The sequence below is a fragment of the Vanacampus margaritifer genome, chromosome 2, assembly GCF_051991255.1.
Source record: "Vanacampus margaritifer isolate UIUO_Vmar chromosome 2, RoL_Vmar_1.0, whole genome shotgun sequence".
Taxonomy (NCBI): Eukaryota; Metazoa; Chordata; class Actinopteri; order Syngnathiformes; family Syngnathidae; genus Vanacampus; species Vanacampus margaritifer.
The window spans coordinates 19,258,269-19,280,752 of record NC_135433.1 but is presented as its reverse complement, the minus strand read 5'-3'; the positions used below and the strand labels follow the sequence as shown (position 1 = coordinate 19,280,752).

Genomic DNA, 22,484 nt, shown 5'->3' with positions numbered 1-22,484 from the left:
CGAGAGAAAAGCTTCCTTGCGAGTGAAGAGACGACAGTGTCTTTGTGGTCCTTGCAGTTTTTATTGTTGTCGATTCATTTCGGGATCATTTCTGTGAAACTTCCTATTCATTTGGATGCTTAAGGTGCCCTCCTCTCACCCCACAAGCATCAAGCCTCATTTTCATCTAAATAAGAATCGATCTCTCCTGCTGTGCGCCATCCTCCCTCGCTCACAACTCTCACGGTCACAACCCTGTTCGTCTTCTCCTGTCAGCCCCTTGAACACCATCCCACTGAAAATGTCACCCTCGCTCTATTCAAGATCATAACCACAGCACACACACGGCAAAGGAGGAATGAGACATTCCCTTTTCTTTATGCTGCACCCTTCAAATTACGCAGGAACATCAATTAGTGAATGGTTCCAGGAGATAGGAGTGATAGCAAACAAAGCTTTTGACTGACTGGTACAATGTCAAAGCTTCGTTCTGCATCAGTGACCCAGCCAAATGCAAGAGATGGGGGGTGAGTCACTGTGGGGGGAGGGGCTTTCTCTTGAATGGTCAGGGGACACTGATGAAGTGAAATAGATGCAGCACTGAAAGAAAAAAAGGAGAGTAAAGCAGCCCGAGGAAGAGTATGGACAAGGAATGGAAAGAAAGACAAACTACACAAGTGTAATCTTTATTAGTATAAAGGTTACATTCATTTTCAAATTGACACCATGTAGTACCCAGTATAACAGAGACCCCACTGCTTTAAACAATGTTTGCAGGACAGCCACTGCCACCAGCTGGAGACTTGTACGAATTACATCAACTATCAACATTAAACTCTTGATAAGAACAAGTGCAGGATTTTATTTAGAATTACGCAGTAATAAAAAAACACATAAAATTTTTCGTTATATACAAGTCAAAAAAACGTAACCCAATTGGGGCTTTCCTCCATTTAATCTGACTGTGTTCTTGCGGATGTAAATGGTACACAGAGTAGGTCGTGAATGATGTCGGCAGAATTATCCTGGAATCCTGCTTGAGCCGCTGGCAGGAAAAAGAAATGGATCCATATGTTTAGTTAGTATGAGCAAAATGATTTATAATACCAACAAATACTGTACAATCATTACCCAATCGGCCACTGGTCTCTTTCACCACCAACTGTGACAGCTTCTTGACGGACTGAAGGACTCGCGTAAGTTTACACTGAGTGTCCATCTGTGTATTCAAAACAAAATATTCAATGATACTATAGGAGAGTAAGTAATGACCATTTGTGGACAATAGAACACACTGGAAATGTGTGTGTGTGTGAAATCACATCATACGTACTACAACAGGTGCCATAATGCGCATCTCGGACTCTAGTCTACAGAGATGGCCACGGTAGTCAGGTTTACTCTGAATTAACTGGTACTGCACGGACTGGGCCATACACGTGTGGTCTAAAGAGAAGGCTTCATTTTGGCCCTGAGCCAGTTTCCTGTGACAAACAGGACAACAGAACATAAGCATAAAATTAAAAAAAGTCGATTATTGGTAGCGTTAACAGTCACCTTTCCAATTCTTCTGCCTTAGTCCGGTGTTTATGAGAGAGTGCGTCCCATGATTGACTTTCAGCTTGAATCCTAAAACACAACAATGTATTAAAAAAAAGAAGCGTGGTGGATCCCAATAGTTATATCCACGACCAGCAAACCTCTTAATAGTATTTTTGATCACCGTAGCTGTCCGTGCTCCAAGCTCACCAGTCCTGAAAGTATATAGTTTGAGAATAAAAATCTATCTGTTATAGACATGCAGGGAATAACGTGATTTACTTTTGAGTCTGTTGTTCACTGCTTTTGGACACAGATTTGGATTTTTTCTTCAACTTCTCAACTAAAGGAAGAAAACAAAAAGTTTTGAAATTAATGACAAAGTTTGAAGTAAGAGGTGGAGGATCAGTAATCTTGTGTACCACATAAAACAGGGCACCTTTTTTCTGAAAAGACTCCAATGAGGAATTTGGCACCGACTGGAGCGAATTCTGAAGTTTATCCGTGGCCAGCTGTTACACAAGAGATATTTTTGAATACAAAGTGTAATACAACCTTTACAAGTTTGAGTCATAGCCAATTTTTGCTGAAATGATCTAAACCAGGGGTGGCCAAGTTCAGTCCTCGAGTGCCCCTATCCAGTCTGTTTTCCATGTTTCTCACCACTAACACACCCGATTCATGATCAGGGTCGTTATCAGGCTTCTGCAAAGCTTGCTGATGAGCTGATCATTAGATTCAGCTGCGCTGAAGGAGGGCGACATGGAAAACAGGCTGGATAGGGGCTCTCGAGCATCGAACTTAGCCACCCCTGATCTAAACGTTTGACAAGATGTATAAAAAGTGAACAAAAATGAAACCAAAAATAAAATAATTAGTGTTAATCTTAAAGCTGCCTTAAGGACTTTGAAACTTTTTTCTTTTACACACGACTGCCACCTCTGGACTAAAGTGTAAATGCAGCCTCCATGATGCTCGTGCATGAGCCGTGCAGGCCTGTACGAGAACGAGCAAACAGAAACTCCTCTAGCAAGAGGCCACTATTTACAGACTAGCAAAGATGACTTCAACTAATAAAGATAAGACAATGATAGAGCAATTCTGAATAAATTGCTAGCACAGATGTTTTAATTTTATACAGTGATATAGTGCAGTTGCTTGCAAGGAATTTATTATCTAGTAATATTTTTGGCCATGATAGTGTAGTTCAAATACACAAAGTTTAAAATAATTTGTTCCTCATGATACTTCAAATCAAGCAACTAAAAATGAAGTCTTTATTTCAAACGTATTCTTGAAAGCATTGGAAACGTGTGTCTGTTCTGTTTATATAAACTGTTGACTGGAAAGACGCCGAAGTTGCGAACTGTGACATCTCACAAGAATGCTGCCAGCAAACGTGGTTGGTAATCTCCCACTTTTATTTGTCTTCACACAACCGGCTACTATGGGTGTTAGAAAAAAAAAACGATTCGGCAATATATCGCGATATTACAGCGCGCAATTCTTGAATTGATTAAAAATGTGGCCAAATCGATTTTTAAACATCCATTTTTTTAGGGGAAAATTCAACAAAACGTTTTATTTAGGATTAGGATTTATACATTAGCATGGATGAATGTTATATTAATGGAACATTAAGCCTTAATATTTTATTTCAGTGCTATTCAAACATGGAACAGACTACAACCGGAATTTTCAGAAAACTAAATACATTTTCATACAAATCTTACAGTGTACATGTACAAGTTTACTGATTAGTATTTTCTAAATTTGAGTTTTTAAAAAATCGCAATAACCAATTTATAGAATCGTATCGGGATTAATCGCTAGCGAATCATGACCTATGAATCGTGATACGAATCGAAAGGTACTAGGTAATTCACACCCCTACCAGCTAGTAGTAGCTTGTTGCCCGCGGCCGACAACAACTGTTACAAGAAACTTCTCCACCCGCGAGATGAGCGATGCGTACACTAAACACTGACACCAGAATGCAGACAACAAAATGTGCAACACAGGAACACTTATGTACCAGCCAAACACGGATCATGTCCTCTATCACATTTACAACGCTCATAAGCAATATTAGCTTTTGATTTCCACCTTCATTTGTCATCATTATTGTTTACATCTTACTTTGACATATAGTTGCTATCATATCTTATCTTCTCAGTAGAAAGGAAGCCAACTCTCACTGTCACTGCTGCGATGTTTACACGAGTCCTCTGTCTGCGCCTATCAGACTATATTTTGGCTCGCTTTGTCGCGCTGGATAAAACTTGTTGTTTCTTCTTTTTTGCGGAGTTCCAGCTGTGCTCAAACGTGTCACTTCCTTTACTCCTGGCAGATTCCATACTCATCAATGTAAAAGCTTGCAGTCGTGTTGTTCATTCTGTCTCAGGTTGAGCACTTCTACATGTTATGGTGCAGAAGTGGAAACCTTTATTTATTTTTTTACATTCCAGCAATAAATTCAAATCACACAATAAAGAAATTTAAACAACGCGTTAGTGAAAAAAAGAAAATAATTGGAGACTGTACTAGGAGACGGGAGCGCGCATGATGTCACATTCTTAGCACATTCGCCCCGAATGGCTCTATTTAGAAGCGTTTTATAGGCTTATCGACGCAGTTGTTGTAAAGACGGTATTGCTTCTGTGTGTGTAAAAATCTGTAATTTTAACATTTAAACTTGCTTAATGCAGCTTTAAGTTTAAAGCCAGCTTGTTTTCAGAGGTGGGAAGTCCATCGGGAGGGATTGAGTGCCCGTCCCTAGTTTGAAATCAGGGCTGTAACTATCAACTATTTTACACCATCAATTAATCAGATAAAAAAAATATTTTGCATTATGAAACAAAAACATTTGCACGCGAGGTGCAGGTATTGATTGAATCCACCATCCTCACGTTCCCCACTACATCATCTGTGACTTTTGAGTGCGTGTGTGTGCTTTAAAAGGTGGTGTTTGGCTGTCGGTGTCAGCAAAGAGTGAAAAGTTGGCTGTTGTGAGCGCAGTTAAGTGGCTGGCTGTTAACTGGCTAACCGTTACCTTGTGTGTGAATGTGCTTATTACATGTTTATTTTGCTTCAACTGTATCTTGTTATTGCATTATTCGATTCATTGTTTCACCCCCCCCCCCCCCATTTCAGATGAAATCAACATTTTTGGAACACTGTATATATCTTGCTTTGTTTTTATTTTGGCTTTGACCTTACCTTCATTGCAGCCTCCATCAGCATACTCAACCTCTCTTGTTGTGATAACGACGTGTTTATGCTCTCATACAAAGCTATTTTTAAAACAAATAAATACAAAGGCACATATACGTCAATATGTATTCAATGATCGTCCTGATGAGCAATGCATTCAACTCACTTTGATACGGTTTGGCAGGTACAGACAGGGAGCGTCTTGTCAAGGTGGCTCTCCTCCAGGATTTCCTCCTGGCAGTGGATGTTTTAGGCGGACAAGATTCAGGTTTGTCCGTGCTTCCAGATGCCATTTCCAGCCCGTCTGTGTCTGGATGCTGTTCTCCGGCATTAAGCAGCTGTGTCTCGGCTAACAGCAATTCAACACGAGGGGATTTTTTTTGAGGGACGCCTTCTGGACCACTGGGTGACGAACACCGCTTGGGTGGCTGCTTGACCTGAATTTAGAGAATACAGATAATTAGCCTGTTTTCTAAAGCAGTGATCCTTAACTGGCTGGTCATTGTTGGGCAGTGGACAGCCATTAAACAATTGCAGGGGGCCCCTGGGTTTATGATGATACTGACATATTACATATTAAGGTTACAAAAAGCAAGCAATGATTCAAATGATCAGCTCATCAGCACGCTCTGGAGAAGCCCGACAACGTTCCTCACCCGTGTGGAGGCGGGAGACATCTAAAACACGCAGGCCTGTGACCAGGGTTGCCTACCCTGCTGCTCTCGCCAGCTACTCCGTAAACAAACAATGCAACGCCCTCAGGCGACAGACATACCTCTCAAATTCATTTGAATAACAAACTGCAGTTGTTTAAAATATGATATTATAAATGTTTTCGAAGGCTATTTTTTAACAATGCTAACAGTTGATAACAGCTAAAATAATTTAAATGTGATTTAAACCATACATACCTCGTTTGTCGCTTCAACAGCAGCGACAGACCCGCAACTGCAAGACAATTGAAATGACTGTATATTATATTAAATAATTGATAGGTAACCTGTCTCAACTTCACAACAAACGGCATGTTTACAGTCAGTTAAATTAACATTGGCCGACATTTTAATGTACCGTTTGAGTTAGCACACCCAACCCCAACAATGAGCCCTGAGGACACAGGCCGCTCGATGTGACACTAAAGGCTTGAAATGCTCATGCATCGATTTACCTATACTTTATCTGCACTATAGTACAAATGTTTAACAGCAACAAGAAGCAAACGGAAACAAACCTATCTTCTTCTGCGGACGATGATTCTTCCGCCATCTTTTCTTCAAACTGTTTTCTTGATATCGCGCGCCTAACAAGCCCCGCCTCTTTCCTGCATTGTTGCACTATGGGAAATGCAGCGTTTTGGCTATGCTGCATTCGAGGAAGGTTGGAAATCAGAAACATCCCAGTTGGCTTTTCCCAGTTGCGACCCGAAAGGGTTCGAGCCGAAAGTAAACAATCAAAATGGCGGATAGTGATCAATTGTTTGTTGTTGTTGTTGTTGTTGTTGTTGTTTTTTTTGGGGGGGGTATGATATTAAAGTAATTTAACTGGATTACTTTTGGATTACTCCAATATTGAGTATGCTCATGAAGACAAAATAAAAATAAATATCACCACAATATATATTCTATACAATGTGCCCCTGCTATTTGCGGGTGATAGGGACCCGGGCAGCCTACAAATAGCAAAAATCCTTGTGTAATTAAAAAGCATGTAGACAATAGATTGATTGAAGGCCATTTGCTGTTTTCAAACTGTCACTGAAAGCAACCACACCTCACAGTTTAGATAGATAGATAGATAGATAGATAGATAGATAGATAGATAGATAGATAGATAGATAGATAGATAGATAGATAGATAGATAGATAGATAGATAGATAGACAGACAGACAGACAGACAGATAGACAGATAGATAGATAGATAGATAGATAGATAGATAGAAGATGATGAGTGACATCGACTGCAAAATGAACTTTTATCCCAGTCACAAGTTTAGCCATGTAAATAATGTGCATGATGTTTAAATAGTGAATTGGTGGGAGGATGATTTGTTTGGAAGGTGTAACTCACATAATGGTTGTAGGCTAGCGGCTCAAACTTTCGCTCCGATTAAGTTCGTTCGTCCCCACCTCCCTGACAAGTAGCAACGGTCCCACTCGCGCGGGCGTGCACAAGCGCTCTGTGTCTCTCTCTCTGATCGTAGAAATTGTAATCCCTCGAAGTAATCCCGTTTTTAGTAAATTAACCTGTAATCTGATTACATGTTTTTTCCTGTAACTAACAGAATAGTTAATTTTTTTTTGTAATCTGATTATTTAACGGCGGATGTATAACTCCCCAAGCCTGTATATATACATACATACAGGTCCATCCTCCAGCTCCTCGTCCCTGTCCCTGCAAGCTGAGGCCGCAAGTGCTTCAGCTGGTTCATGGTTCATCAGGGGCTGGCCACTTTGTCTTAGCCAAGACCCTTCAGCGTCTCCACTCCCAGTTTACTGGCCCGGTTGTCGAAAAGACATGGAGTGATGTGACCTCTGCACCTCCCAAAAAGGATGGCTCTTGCGCTCATATGCCCTTACAGCAGTACCAATTAAGGATATGTGGTTGGGGCTCTTTAGCTTTTTTGTCTGTAATGTTTTTGAAATTGAAAAGGAACAAAACATTTCAGATGGAAGTGTAGGAGTGCTACAGTATATAGGCTGGAAGGTTTGCTTAAGTGAGGCAGTCATGTGCAGGGTGACTGCGCATGCGCTGTGGCCAAAAGACTCGTACTTTAACCACATATGACGGCGTTACATTATTATGCTTTCAATTTTAGCATTGCATCATTGCACAGAATTAAACAGTGTTTGTCCCTTTCCTTTCCTTTCGGCTGCTTCATTTAATAAATTTTTTTGGGGAGTAGTTAGAGAATCATCTTTGGAGAATTTTAGAAAACAAATCCCGGCTATTACAATCACATCAATATCAATAATATTCCTTTAAGAGATAAATAAAACAGGCTGCCAGTATTGTTTTTGCCTCTAATGTCTGTCCCCAGAGATGATCAGACAAATGTGTGATTGAGAATAAACACTTGACAGACCTAATCGTTTGTAAGTCTTTTTATAAGTCTGTTATACATGTCTTCACTTTTTACAAAATCAAGAAGAATAATCAAAAAAACGAACAAACAGCTTGTTAATTCTCTTGGAGAATGCCCCTCTTGTAGTCTTGAGTGCGTCACTCTGCTGGCACAGTGCCGTACTCCTCTCAATACTGCTCTTCATGGCCTTGTGTGGTTGTGGGGATGAATGGAAGTAGTTTGGGGGGAAAGAGGAAAAAGAACAAAGCGTAGCTGATGAAAATACAACAATGAAATGGGGTTGGGAGGAGCCGACTGAAGGAGTGGAGTGTACAGCACTGCGCGCCATTGACCATCTCACTTCTTTTTCTTCCTGTTCAAAGGCTCCTCTCCCTTTAGAAGGACGTAAGGGCCATGGGTGCTGATGGCAAGAAGAGTTCAAGAAGGTACCCTCAGAGTTCCTTTGCCAAGCAAGAACTGCAGTAAACGGTCCACAAATAGGGCGGCGAAAAAATCCACCACCAGAACCTGGGCGATGATCATTTTGAACTATGGGAAAAAAAGGGAGACCATTATTACACAACTACATGATAACAACTCATGAAAAAAGACTTGTCTGTGCCTGGTACCTCAGTTGGAATATCAACGAGTGCAAACTGTTCATTGAACTCGGGTGAAGAACCAGAAAGAAGTCCCACAATTGCTAAGCCTGACAAAGCGATGCTCCAAAGTAGTGGTCTATTCTCACTGAGAGACTCCATGAAGGGGTGACCCTATGCAAGAGAATGAAAATGCATTCATCTTGTTATATGACCAAATATACAGAAAAAGCAACACATGGGATTCTCGGTTTATGATGGAGATTTGATTCTGTGTAGTCTTCTTAGCACACAGTAATTAAGTCACAATTTAAACAAATATTCAAATAAAAAATACTTTCAAGCGAATAAATATACAATAATCAACTTAAAAGCAGTATACTCCAATAACTCAAAGCACCATTGCATTCTTGCGGCACGCTAAAAATGTCAGGACGGTCAAAAACCGAGGAAGCCCTGCACATGTAATAAGGCAAATACCTTGTAGTTAATGGCAAATGTGGCCATCTGCATAGCCATGGACATGATATAGACAGTGCTGTTGATTAGACTGGGTTCAAACTCTTTGTACAGATCCACAAACCGATCTTCTCTGCAAAAAAACAAATGGAGAAATGTGACATTTCACCAGGTCAAGGAGAAGCCACACAGTTCTCGCCTCTTACCTTGGCGGACTTCTGCTCTGCGCCTCTTTGTAAAGAAAGACCAGACTGCAGAAGTGGACCGCGAACTGCAGCAGCACCGTCAACACAGTATAAAGATTGAAGATGTTCGGTAAGGGCCGCTCCCGAGACAATGTTTTCAGTGGCTGAGTCGACAGGAGAGGAGAATAAGAGGATATACACCATTACTCAGAAATGAAAAGAAGTGACAAACACCTAATGGGTGCCTATTTCTTAATACAAATTCTCACCTTTGAGCGAGAGATGAAAAGGAAGCATCCAGCCAACAGTAGACCCTGCAGGGTTGCCTGGAAATCGCTGAACTTCACCCCCTCCAGGTAGAGCACCGATTGGCTGTATGCGAGCACCAGGGCATTGAGAGCGAGGATCTTAAACATCTGTAGCGTCGTTACCAGAGTGCAACGGCCCTGCTTTATTACATGACAGACTGGACAGAGATGGCAAAAAAAAAGCCATTTTAGTTGAGGAAGCAAACCAACTCTCATTGTGATATTTGTTACTCACTGCACTGAATGGAGGAGAGTTTGGAGGTGAAGGGGGCGGCAATGGAGGCGTCGCCCAGTTTTACGATTTGTATCTGATCTTCTTCAAGTTCCCGCAAGACTTGACTTATCCTCTCCTATATAAGAAAAATACTTGTACTTTATTATCCAAAAAACAATAACAAAATGAAGCCACTCTTTTGAGATGAAAAAAAAAAAAAGGTATCCAAATGGTAATGAAGGTGAAGGACACTTTTTGTGCTGCGAGTTGTTCCTCTCTTTGGGCCATCATCCTCTGCCTGGCCCCTCTGGAACTCGGCTTGCCTCCGGCATTCACAGGTAGCGAAGGTCTAATTTCAGCGGGGGGCGCCTCCTTCTCTCTCCCTCGTTTCTTTTTTTCGGGCATGCGTTCAGGGGCGTTGGCTAATAGAGCTACACCTGTGTAAAAATACCACAAAAATCTTAGATGGCAGTCAAATTAAATATGGTGACATATTGTTGGACAATCTCACCTATGTGGGCATGTTTGAGAGCTCCGACATCATTTGTGCCGTCACCACACATCAGTGTTACATAACCCAGACCCTTGAGACTGGTGACTACAAATTCCTAGAACACCGCAGACATGCACATTGTCATTTTACTACATTCAATTGACTTTGATTGCTCTGTGCTCTATTCCAAGAAGTTGATGTCACTGATATACCTCACGAATCCCAACCTCATTTTGTGTCTTTGGCCTTACCTTCTGTTTGGGGCTGACTCGCGCAAACACTTGTACATGAGGCAAAAGGGCGTGCAGTAGCCGGGGGTCACAGCACAGTCTGGCCAGCCCCTCCCCGGTTACACACAGGTCATACTGGTGCACAAAGGAAGAGACTGAGGGAGGCGGAAGGGGTACGTGCACAGTGCCGTCGATGGACTCCCACTGCCACCCGCCTGGGTACAAAACAGCACCATATATAAGGTCATATAATACGGTATCATACTACAAGAATGAATCTTCAAATATAAATGGCGCAGCAAGTTACAGAAAAAGATGGTATTATGGCCGATATTAAAACTGAGGACTTTGCCTCTCTCCCAGCAGGCATGCAGGTGGGGGGCGCAGTTAAATGACTGTTTTGGCGCAATGCTGTGATTGTGATTCATTCGCTTGTTGGCAGTTAAAGAGTAACGACATGTTCACAGCAGCGTGTGCTTCTTCATTTGGCCACAGTATAAACATTGTTCATAAACGTATATTATTTCAATTTGTTATACACAGGGTTCTTGCCGGAAGTAAAATTTGAGACCTTTTTTAGGCCAACTTCAAGTCATAACAGGGTGGTGCTTTCCAGCGTGACTCGAGGGTCTTCACGCCCAAAGTCCCCACTATATATATATTTTGCATACTTTGCAACGAGCCGAGTGCCTATCACCTGCTACCACTTCTAAACAGCTGGAAAACTCGGTACTTTCAAGCCTATTTGTTTTTACATTTACCCATTTTACAGAAACACGTGACGTTTTCCACATTCCCAATCCCCATTCTGACTCACTGCATAAACTCGGCAGAAACGAAAACTTGAAAGATACGGCACGTGGACACACTGAGCCACCTAATTATAATGCTACATTCACACCAAAAGCAAAGGGAGTGTTTCTCCTTGCTTTACTCACTAGTGTTTCACTGCCGGAGTGTACACGGATGCTTCATTTGCGCACACCGGAGAGAGGGGCGTTGCTTTGCTTCACTTATCGCACCCACTTCCACTACAACAAAACTCCGCTCAGGAAAAGAAAAGTTTCAATAGTGCGATCAAGTGGCCGACACTGTGCTATAATGCTTTAGCTAATGCAGGGTTCTACGTTAAGCCTTTTCGGGTGGTGGCCATTCCATGCCAGAACCAGCACTGGCCATGTATATCGCTAGCCTTGGGCCGATACCACACATCAGAATTTGGTAAATAAAAAAAATAATAATTAAGACAATCAATACTATTAAATCGTCCCCACGTGTGTATTTTTAATTTTAATTTTAAAAATGATTCACCAATCTTGAGAGTTGAAAATCGCTTGTTTTTTTTGATGATGCAATGTCAATGATTGAACAAACATTCCGTTTTTGAGGATAACATCAACACAGCACATTACCAGAACTCGTCACTTCATCATCCCAAGCACGACACCACTTGGCAAAACAAAAAACAAAACAAAAAAAGATAGCTGTAATAATAAGAGGGGGGAAAAAAGAGAATAAATAATATAATGATTCCTAATAAGAGATGAAGTAATTCACAATTAGTAAAACATAACTGTAAAACATATTATATATTAAAGTGTTGATTAAATGACATTTTTGATCAAATTTCTAGGGTCATTTGTATTCAGACAACCTGTACAATAGACAATAAAATGAATTTAAAAAACTAAATACGTAAATAAAATACAATAAAAATATCTAGTGGCCATAAAAGTCACATTCAAAATATGTGGTTCTACAAGTTCGGAGCAAAGCCGCAACGCACACGCATGCGGTGTAACACTAGATTAGCTCCCATTTAACCGGTTTCCACACAAATTGTAGTGTGTCCATCTGAACACTTGGTGGTACACTGGGTCGCACCCACATAATGACGTACTTCATAGACAGCTGTCATGTGCTAACTTCGAATCAAAGCGATTAATAAAATGAATAGACAAATTGCTGAGAATGCTGCACAGACTCAATGACCGCTACATGCATAGACAGCGACCCCCACCTAATTTAAAACTATTTGCGGCGATCAAAGGCTTTTATCTGCCGTGATCCGAATGCAACAAGCTAGATGCGATGCGAACCGCTACGAACTACATTGACTACAATACAAACGCACCGCTTTGAATGCCCGCCTTGGCTTTTGGTTTGGTGTGGACGTTCTTCAGCAAGCAGACAGCAGAAACAACAACGCAACAGGCACAATTTTTTATTTCAGTCCTCGGAATGGACGGGGCGGATTTAAGAATTTAAGACTTGGGTAAAATAGTTTTAGACCTGGGATGAAAATATGGGTGTTTTTAAAAAACAACATTTAAGGCCTAAAATTTACGTTTCTGAATTTTAGACCCTATGGGAACCCTGTATAATACATTATTTAGCAGCAGTGCCCCCCCCCCCCCCCCAATCAACAAATACCACCAACCACCTCGCAAAGTTTGCATGACAATGAACGAGAATAGTAATGGCTCCTCAGCACGCACAAAAAGTGTTACATTGGAGCTCAACATATGCCATGTTCAATAAAAGTTTGTGCTTCTAAACAATATTTGATCAAATAAAACAAATTCCCATCAAAATTCGAACACCTAATACTGTAGTATTATCACGTATCATACTCTGTATGATCTAGTATTCAAATACGTGTACTTGTCTTCAAAATATCAGAAATGCCCCTTAGTATGAACAGTAACCACAATCATTGTTGGTTGGAGTTTTTCTATTGTGCAGGTGTACCCAATGTTGTGGGTGCTGCGTGCATCTCAGTCCTACCGTGAGCCGATTGCAATATAAGTGTTTGCTCCTTTTGGAGGAAGTGAAGTTCTCTGGCCACATGGCACGCCGTTAAGGGGTTGTCCCCTGTGATCATCACCACCTGAGAGTGTAAGAATAAGAATCATTGGTATTGTAACAAAAGTAGTGAGGAGGAGTTTGCTTGAATTTTGCGTTGCTTGGAATTAGTTACATGATGAGATGCTTCTTGGATTTCTCTGATGACCGCCTTGCTGTCACTCTTAAGGGGGCAGGACACGACCATGAAGCCGGCAAAGTTCAAATTACACTCCAGGGACTGGCGGTTCATCTCCCGAACCTACAAAACACAAAGATCCAAACAAGTTGAAACAAAATAATACTACTAACTCTGCACTTTTTAGAGTACAGAGACAAAACAAACCTGTTGATGACTTAGATGTCCCATCTCTTTGTAACCCAAAGCAAGCACCCGTGCACCTTGCCGGGAGATTTCCATGTGCACTTTATCATAACTCTCAGGACGTTCTGAAAACTACAACCACAGTCACATTATGAGAACAAATCCCTTTTAAACAATTTGGCTACAAATTTGACACAGTGTTCATATGTACCATCGCTTTGAGTGTCTCTGGGGCACCTTTAACGGTAGATATGTAGGAAAGTTCAGTGGATCCCAGCTTCTCGTATGAGGCCAGAACTGACATCCTCTTGAGAGCGCTGGCAAAGTGGAAGCGCTGATGGATCTTGAGGCCCTGCGTCTTGATGCTACGTGGGAATACCTTTTCATCTGGTTGGACAGACAAGAATAAGTAATGTCTTAGGCCACTAAGGAACACATTTTGCTGGTGAACTGGCATTGCAATAAAGAATGTACTATAAATAAAGAATAGGTTATTGTAACGATTCAATATTTGAATTCACAACAGGAAACAAAACCGCACAACCTTTATCCATTACGCCACACAGCCACGTGCTTTCCTTGGGAGCACTTTACCTTTGGTTAGGGTCCAATCCGCAGCTGTCAACATGGCCTTCTCCAATGGATCTCCAACCAGCTGTCCATCATCCAGAGTGACCAGCGAGTGGCAGGTTGCCACGACCCGATGAGTCTCGACTGGGATATCCGATACGGGCATCACCTCTTTTCCCCCTCTACTCATTAACATACATATAGATTGATATGGATCAAATAATACAATGCCGGGGGTCATAAACCCATTTACCTGAGGCCCGCTACTCCTCGCACCACCAGACTATCGCTAGTGAGTGTTCCCGTTTTGTCAAAACAGCAGACTTCCACTTTCCCCGCGAACGGAATCCTGAAGGGCTCGGTACAGAATACATCTAAGCGGAAGCAAAGACGGTAATGAAGCACTGCAGATAAGGACCATAAATGCAACTATGCAAGCTTACATAGTTTGGCCAAAGCAATGAGAGATGTGTTAACAGCCAAAGAAAGCTCAATGGGGAGTTCCGGGGGGACTACTGAGGTGAGGATTAAGGTGCACTCCAGAAAGAGCTTGTAGCGGTTCCTGCTGAGGTCCTTGGTCCCTGAAGTAGGACAGGTAACACTTAGATACTACGTATGCCAATTTGACAGACTAAATCATCGTTCTGCAAAGCTCACCTTCCACCCACACGTAGGCAGCGGCTGCAATGGCGAACACCAGGAGGAAGAGGATGAAGATAAATGTCTCCAGGTTGTTTGCCGTGACTCTCTTCACACCAAAGAGGATGGTGCGCAGAAGTTTACCCTGCACGCAAGCACGTTTCCAGATTCAATTGACCACTGACGATAACTGACTCATGAAGAAGAAAACGCACCTGAGAGGTGTAGAACCCTGTTCGCAGTACATAGGCCACACAGCCATTGTCTACAGCTGCAAATGCAGATGAAAAGTTACATAAAGAGAAACAAAGACTTCAGTTAGGGTTTGTGTCATCTGAAATATGTCAGCAGCATATGCACTACCCATTTACACCAAAGCCTTTTGACTTGAATGTTCACTACAGTTTTTTTTCCTCCCAGTGCAAAATTTATTGTCTTACGTTTGAGTCCGGCACTGGCCTTTAAAGGGGGGCTATGCTGAACCACTTTGGTCCCCCCAGAGATTATGTGGAGCCGCGAGTCTGTTTGAAGGTCAATGATTTGACTGGGGTCCAAGTCCTCCACTGGCTCCTGAACAATGCCCCAAAATCAGTCAGCAGTTATTGAAATATCAACCCAATAAACACCTTCCATTTTTACAACACATTATAGAGCCAGTCAAGACATTTGCATTCTGCACAGTCCAAATGCATAATATAACATATTTCCCCCTCATTCTGACATTATTTTTCTTTCCATTGAGGCCTATTCTTACCTTGTAATAGATTTATGAACTGTGTTCAACATTTTTACAACAAAGCAAAAACAACACAGTAAACACTGCACCAAAAGAAGCCCGCAGGAGCGTGTCAAGTCAAAATGTTATAAACATTCTCAATTTTATGACAGCCTCCTTCTTTTATAATTCAGCTATACAGTGGAACCTCCGTTTTTGTGATGAATTACTTCCAAGAAGTATGACTAAGGCCGTAATAAACAAAAACTGAAGCAATATTTCCCCAAAGGTAATAATGTCAATTCAATTAATTAGTTCCAGATACCTAAAAAAAACAACAAATACCATTCATAGAGATTAATGAGTTTAAAATACAGAATGTGAAATAAATATAAATAACTCATTCAATCAAAAAATGAGCTTCAAACATTACTCGTAGCATTATTGCGACGATGACAATGGTGTACGCAAGGTTGCAGAGAAAAGGGATTTTAGCGTTTGGAAGAGAAATCCAGCATTTTCTTACCTTGCTATGAGCGTTTTTTTCCCTCATCATTTTTTTATTTATCAACAGACATGCACTGAGAACTTTCTTTTGGCCACACAGTGGCAGAGTTTGTACTTCTTGTACCTGGATTTGCCAACTCTACACCCTCACTGCCTCTAGAAAATGGCTGGCTGGATAAGTGTGTCCTTTACCTTCATCTGAGGTACAGACTCTCCAGTCAACATGGCCTCATCCACGATGCAGCGACCGCGCAGTAGAAGCACATCACACGGTACCAGGTTGTCCTGAGGAGAACGCCCTGGAAACCAGTCCAATACACACTAACTGTCCACTCACTCATTTTGAGAGAAGCGGCAAAATGTCAAGACGCTTACCGATGGAGACAAGGTCGCCTGGGACGAGCTCGTCACTCGAGATGGGCCTCCACTTACGGTTCCTATAAACCTGCCAGGAGTAGCCCACGTTAAACTAGGACGCTTTGCACACACGAGGGTTATAGCTTGGATGGAAATCCAACCTGGATCATGTAAGGCTTGTTCCCCATGCGCCGGATCTCAGACATGTTCCTCATTTGCTGCTGAACCAGGGAGGCTTCGAACGCCACCAGCATGAAAAGCGTGAATACACTGTAGTACCAGTACTCGTCCAGACACCACAGCCCCACACAGAACACCTGGGGGATGAAAAACATGCAGTGCTGTTTTAAAGTAAACCTGAAAATTGATCATTCTAAGAGAAGGAACATTCGCCCAAACCTGGAAGACAAAAAAGGGGGCTGTAGCCCTCTCCCGAAATAACGCCAAGAAATCGGGAACTATCATTTCGGCATGATTGGTGCCGTAGCGCTTTTCTGCCGCTCTGAGGTCGGCTTCCTCCTGGTAGCCGCGCCACAACTGGAAGTAGCCCATTGGGTGGTCGATGGGGAATGCGATGGGAAAGAAGCATTTCTTTTCTTTGTGGTCGAAAGTGTAGCGGATTTTCTGAAACTCAAATGACAGAATCTTGTCTCCATTTTCATCCTGTGGAAGAATGAAAATAGCTTAAGTATCTGTAGCTTTTTATCCATGTAAATGTAACACAGTGAAAAATGAGGTGCTAACTGGAGTCCTGGTCCGAACTCACCTGGTCCCTTTGTAGTGCCACAAGTTCAGCAGAACCGTTATTGGGGGTGGGTACAACCTTTGCCAGTGCAGCCTTATTTGGGTCCAATTCCTGATGGTCAACAGGTGACAAATTCTCACAGGTGTAAGACATGATCCGGAGTAGTGCTGTCACTATTAAATATTTTTGCAATCGATTAATCTATCAATTATTCAATTGATTAACCAACTAATCGGATTCATTTAAATTTTGCACTATTTTTTTTTTTTTTTTGTGTTTATTTCAGAATTCATATTTGTTAAAGTAGATTAAAAAAGTGGGGCGGGGGGGGGTGTTATATTGTACTAGGTTAGCGGTTCGGTCATTGTTTTCCAAAGTCTTTTTTCATGAAGGACTACAGAAATCAGTGAACAATTACTGTTGATATGCTGAAATCAGAGGATTTGGACAATTTTAAATTAAAAAATGGCTCCAAACGATTACTCGATTATCAAAATAAATGTCGACTGATTTGATAAACAATTACTTGTTGATTAATCTATTAATTTTGAGAGCTCTGAGTAATGACAGCAAATGGGTTCCAATCAAACATCTGCCATTTTGCAATTTCTAGCATATTTGTGCCTTTAGAACCTATGTCAACATCAAGGCCAAAGGCCAACACTGCTATATAAGCATTTTTTAACCAAACCCCTTTTTAATACAAATCTAATAGCATTTATAGAGGGGTTGCCACCATTTTACTACTTTACATGATCTCTGATGTTTTTTTGTTGTTGTTGAAATATGGTTCCTTTGGGTTGGCAGCCTGTCAAAACAGGTCTACTAATTTTCGGATTGATTGCTAACTTTGTTATAGCTACAGTAGTTATTAAAGCCTATATTAATAAAGTTGAGTTTAAAAAAGAAAAGAAATGCAGGGGCAATTGTGTACTGTTGTTTATACGTAGCAATATGATGAGGTAAATAGAGTTTTAGAACGGCCATCCGAGGGAAACTTCTTGTCATTTTAGAGAATTTTTGCACCCCTAACAATAGAACTTTACTCGTGGAATCGAACTGACTCCTTATATGAGAAAGGAATCTAGTTTTGAAGCATATGCAAAGCGTTTCAGGAGATATGAACTTTAGCTCGTGAGCATAGTATTGTTGGGCAGAACTGTAAGACTGACCAAATGATCTTATAATAATGTAATTTCTGTTTTAAAAAAATGAGCCAAATCAATTGAGAAAACTGTAATGGTAATGGTAAATTAGAGGTAGAAGGGGACTTCTGTTTTATCCTTGTTTATTGATACTGCCGCGCTGTGATCTCCATGAAGATGACAGTGTTAAATTGAATAGAATGTCGTCATTTTAGTGGATTTTTTTGTTTGTTTCTTTTTACCTTGGAACAAGTAAGCCAACAGTGGGCGTGCACGGACCAATAACCAGACAGCGCCGTGAGGATGTGCACGATGCTGATAGCAGCGAGAGCCAGCAGGCCTGCCTCCGGATACTCCGAGGCTCCATACACCCCCAGCCACACGTAGAGCCAGGACGGGTAGAGGACCACCAGGAAAGGGAGGACGGTGCCGTGAAAGAGCCGCGGCCTTCGCCTATACAGTGTCACTGAGCTCACCAGCTCGTCGCCGGTGCCATTGTCATGCTGATTGTGGCTTACAGAAGGGGCCGTTCGTAGCTCGCCTGGTCCTGTGACGCCGTCCACGGTCATTTCGTCCTCTTTTTTGGCGTCGTTCATGGTACTCTGCTCACCCCCTAGGGTCCTCTGTTATCCGCCGCCGCCCCGTCGTGTTGATGCCGGTAAAAACGCAATTTTTCACGCGGAACGTTCCCCAGTTCTATCTACAAGCGCCTAGTCGCTTTCTGTGGTCCCTCTTCAACAACCGTCGCTTCCGCATACGTCACCGCGTACGACGCGTACGCATGCCTAGGTGCTGTATCGCGGAAAGCAAACAGTTATGACCTTTCCTACAGGCGAATTTTACTTATTAGGCTCTTTTCACATATATAAAACATTTTCATGACACAAAAGACATGTTGTGTTTCGATCCAAATGTAAAATTAGGGCGCTGTTTCTTTAACTTAACTTACGTCATCGCCGGACCTGGGAACTAGTTGTACGATTGTCATCAAAATTAACCAGTAGGATTTGAGATGGTGTTCTCTTACTGGGTTTTCATCCAATCAGAGGAAATATTTCCCGGTTTCCATCCAATGGGACTCTAAGTAGGCGTGTCCACACATCATCTACATGGCGCCACATGTAACCTTGACTAATCAAGCTTCATCGCTTCTAACGAGTAGAAAATAGCAAAATGTAAGAACTTTTATTGCTACTATGTACATCCGATTGTGCTTTAATGATAGAGATAGGTCTGTAGATAGCAAACACATTTACTGTAATGCTGTGTGCCTGCTGAGCAATAGCACTGTCTGTAAGAGATGTGTTTTTTTAAATGTTGCAAATGTGAACCATTCCAAAAACTTACAACAGTACGGCATGTGTTTCCTCCCAGGCAGGCGGCTATGCATATCACTGCAAAGTATTGTCATAAGGAGATGGACGCCTATGGGTCATGTGTGGCCTCCAACCCATCAATGTGGCAGGAGAAGTGTCATGAACTCAAGATGAAGGTTGCACAGTGCACATCATCACAGTAAGGCGTGTGTATTGAACCCATATCACTCCCAAATCACACACTTGTTTGGTCTACTCTACACTAACTCCTGCATTTTGTGGCGCTAGCCCGGTGATCCAGAAGATCAGACAAGACTGTTCCAAGCAGTTCGTGGAGTTCGAGAAGTGTCTGAGGGAAAACCAGGACACACCTTCCTCCTGTTCAGCCCAGGTGGCTCGCTTTCTAGGCTGTGCTGAGACGGTGGATCTCAGTGGAATGGGTAAGTCAGTGAAAAACATAAATAAATAATAAAGGTAAGCAGTTAAATGATATGATAGGGCCAGTGGTGGGTAAAACAGCTCCGGAACTGTACTCAAGAGTACTGTTACTTAAGAATAATGTGATTCCATTTCAAGTAAAAAGTAGACCTCCAAATATTTATTGTGGAAGAGTACTAAAGTGCGCAGTGACAAAACTACAAAAGTGGATTCAAAAACTGTTATCAGGAAGCCTCAAAAACCTATGTTGTATTAAATGTTGTACTAAATGTACTCTTACAACAGGGATGTGATTTGACCAAAGTGAAATTATCTGAAAATTTAGCCGGGGGTCTGGGGGCCGCTGGCACCCAGCTAGGTCCAGGGCAGTGCCCAGTGTGGGGGGGGGGGGGGAAGCATGAACAAATAATTATATCATGACCAAATGAAAAGTAACTCATATTAGAGCATACCACAAATGTCTTTGTTATAGCAGAAGATGTTATCTGTCGGAGTCATGTGCATACACAATGAACTACTAAAAAAAAAAAAATATAAAAATCGATTTTTTTTTTGGGGGGGGGATAAAAAAAAAGCGGAATTCCGCGAATTAGCGGAAAAATCACATCCCTGTTACAAGTACAATTTAATAAAAAAAAAAGAGTTAATTTGAGAAGAGGAAACAGAGTAAGTTTACATCCTATTGTATTTTAGTGATAGAGATGAATATATCGATACAAATACATTTACTGTAATGTTACCCACCACTGGATAGGAAATTTTAAAGCTTTTAAAAAAGCAAAACTGTAATTTGCACTCAATTTTTCATGAAACCTGTGTGGTTTAGTACAGTGTTGTGTATCCCAACCTTTATTGTGCCAAGGGACCCATTTTACATTACAAAAATCTCACAGCACACAACTAAACAAATATTTCACAAAACGTTTGAATAGTTAAAAAATAAATAAATGATGATCTCATCCCAATTTACTCACAGATATACTTTGTAGTGAATCACCGGTGTAGTGCACTACTTGTGTGCAACAAGCAGAGGCGCTGTTGATTCACTCTCATTCAGTCAAAAGAAGAACATTCCAACTCTGGAAAAAATAATTCACCTAAGACTTAGTCTGGGAATGATTAATATAAAACTAATTTGTGTAAATGAAGATGTAGTTAAATGCCCATTCTAAGACTACTATGACTACACAGGGTGCTTCTTCGGAAAGGTAAATCTCTTAACCTTTTATGCCACCTTTCCTTAACCTCTATGGAAATCGTCATTGGGTGAGGGAGAGATTAAAAGATGCTTCCTTTTGAATATAGGGAACACCCCAAAAACGGATTGGTCAAATTAACCCCCCCAAAAAAGGTTAAATTTGACCAATCTAGCTGGTAGTTATGTGTCCGACAGACCAACCGCTCAATGGTAGGTGTTGTCAAACAATATATATTGGTGATTGGGCCAACCGATACAAATTGGTCATTCTGACCAACCTATTGGTTCATCTGTGTTAGAGGCTGACATTTTTTGGGGGGAATACCGCGAGTCACGGGATTCCCGAGAAAAAAAAAGTCACACCCACCAAAGTGGGACGAAATTTGTTCTCTGCATTTGACCCATCCCGAGGGATGCAGTGAGCAGCAGCAGGGAATCCAATGAATATATAAGTTATATATATATATATATATATATATATATATAGTAATCACTTATAATAATTAATAAATACATTCAGAATACAATAAATTGATACAATAAATATATTTCCAATTGATCCATCTAGACTTATGTTTTATTGTAACCAATTTCATTGGCTGTTTGGCTAACCAAAATTAGTATGCCCGTAACCACCCGGAATGGTCAATGTCTGACCAATCTATTGGTTAATCAAGCCAATATTAGCTTAACCAACTAGATTGGTAGTTTTTTAACCAATCCATTTTTAGAGTGAAGGACAGCACTGTTTAAAAAAAAAAAATTCCTAACTGACGTCATCATGCGAAAGCATTTAATGTTGACCTACGTCACGGGTGTAATACTACTAGTTTTTTTGGAAGAAGGATAACTAAAACTCCTTCAACCCATTCATGCTTGTCGTATTTAGTTAATTCAGGTCTTGCAAAAACTCAGAAGAGCCCCAGAGTCCTCAGTTTAGGACACATGAAAAATAGGTAGTACGGCAGCAACTGGCAAGTTTTTTTACGCCGTGCATAAACTCGTAAAATGAAGACCCTTTTACTACTATAGGACTCATTGTATATTACTGCATGACTAATTATTATATTTGTGTGTTCCTTTTTTTCCTCAGAGACAAATCCGGTACCTGTGCCCCCGTAGCATTCAACCATCTATTTGATCACTTTTCCAAAAGAAAAATTCCCATAATTTTGTTTTCTTTAAACTTTACATATTGTGATTCCCCCCCCCCCCCTCTTTTCAAATCAAGTGCTACTTGTACCAACTGCGAGGCTGTGTAGACTTAAATAAATGTGACACATTCTTTATTCTATTAAATCTAAGTTATGTCTTACTCAACCAGTGGGGGTTTCCTTCTTTTGTTTTCAGCTCCATATATCTGCACCGCCTCATCATCTACGGTGCTGAGTCAGAGTCAAATAT

The 22,484-nt window shown here is 41.3% G+C and overlaps 3 protein-coding genes across 6 annotated transcripts; 1 reads left to right on the top strand and 2 right to left on the bottom strand.

Moving 5' to 3' along the window:
* Positions 1-649: 649 nt before the first annotated feature.
* On the bottom strand, positions 650-6,092 carry dsn1 (DSN1 component of MIS12 kinetochore complex). Of its 2 annotated transcripts, none has more exons than XM_077557829.1 (11): positions 5,963-6,092; positions 5,643-5,679; positions 4,898-5,168; positions 4,738-4,811; positions 1,958-2,030; positions 1,801-1,861; positions 1,680-1,733; positions 1,537-1,608; positions 1,313-1,463; positions 1,111-1,198; positions 650-1,024 (listed from the first exon to the last, which is right to left on the bottom strand). In XM_077557829.1, exons 1-11 carry the CDS (start codon positions 5,995-5,997, stop codon positions 933-935), a joined length of 1,008 nt encoding a protein of 335 aa, XP_077413955.1. In that variant the 5' UTR covers positions 5,998-6,092; the 3' UTR covers positions 650-932. The 2 variants fall into 2 exon arrangements, with proteins under 2 accessions (XP_077413955.1, XP_077413956.1); XM_077557830.1 differs by lacking the exon at positions 5,963-6,092 and adding an exon at positions 5,803-5,956.
* A 1,726-nt stretch (positions 6,093-7,818) lies between these two features.
* Positions 7,819-18,887, bottom strand: atp13a1 (ATPase 13A1). The gene is made up of 25 exons (XM_077557962.1): positions 18,371-18,887; positions 17,005-17,094; positions 16,638-16,901; positions 16,400-16,555; positions 16,257-16,326; positions 16,074-16,180; positions 15,100-15,229; positions 14,875-14,930; positions 14,678-14,804; positions 14,464-14,601; positions 14,274-14,394; positions 14,045-14,202; positions 13,662-13,837; positions 13,472-13,582; positions 13,262-13,387; positions 13,069-13,171; positions 10,303-10,496; positions 10,070-10,166; positions 9,811-9,995; positions 9,580-9,694; positions 9,306-9,502; positions 9,058-9,200; positions 8,873-8,984; positions 8,423-8,566; positions 7,819-8,342 (listed from the first exon to the last, which is right to left on the bottom strand). Exons 1-25 carry the CDS (start codon positions 18,722-18,724, stop codon positions 8,232-8,234), a joined length of 3,585 nt encoding a protein of 1,194 aa, XP_077414088.1. The 5' UTR covers positions 18,725-18,887; the 3' UTR covers positions 7,819-8,231.
* Positions 18,580-22,400, top strand: chchd5 (coiled-coil-helix-coiled-coil-helix domain containing 5). 3 transcript variants are annotated; one of them, XM_077557965.1, is made up of 4 exons: positions 18,580-18,725; positions 19,503-19,643; positions 19,733-19,884; positions 22,174-22,400. In XM_077557965.1, exons 2-4 carry the CDS (start codon positions 19,513-19,515, stop codon positions 22,200-22,202), a joined length of 312 nt encoding a protein of 103 aa, XP_077414091.1. In that variant the 5' UTR covers positions 18,580-18,725; positions 19,503-19,512; the 3' UTR covers positions 22,203-22,400. The 3 variants fall into 3 exon arrangements, with proteins under 3 accessions (XP_077414091.1, XP_077414092.1, XP_077414090.1); XM_077557966.1 differs by lacking the exon at positions 18,580-18,725 and adding an exon at positions 18,833-19,303 and having other exon boundaries at positions 19,507-19,643; XM_077557964.1 differs by lacking the exon at positions 18,580-18,725 and adding an exon at positions 18,833-19,303.
* Positions 22,401-22,484: the final 84 nt, after the last annotated feature.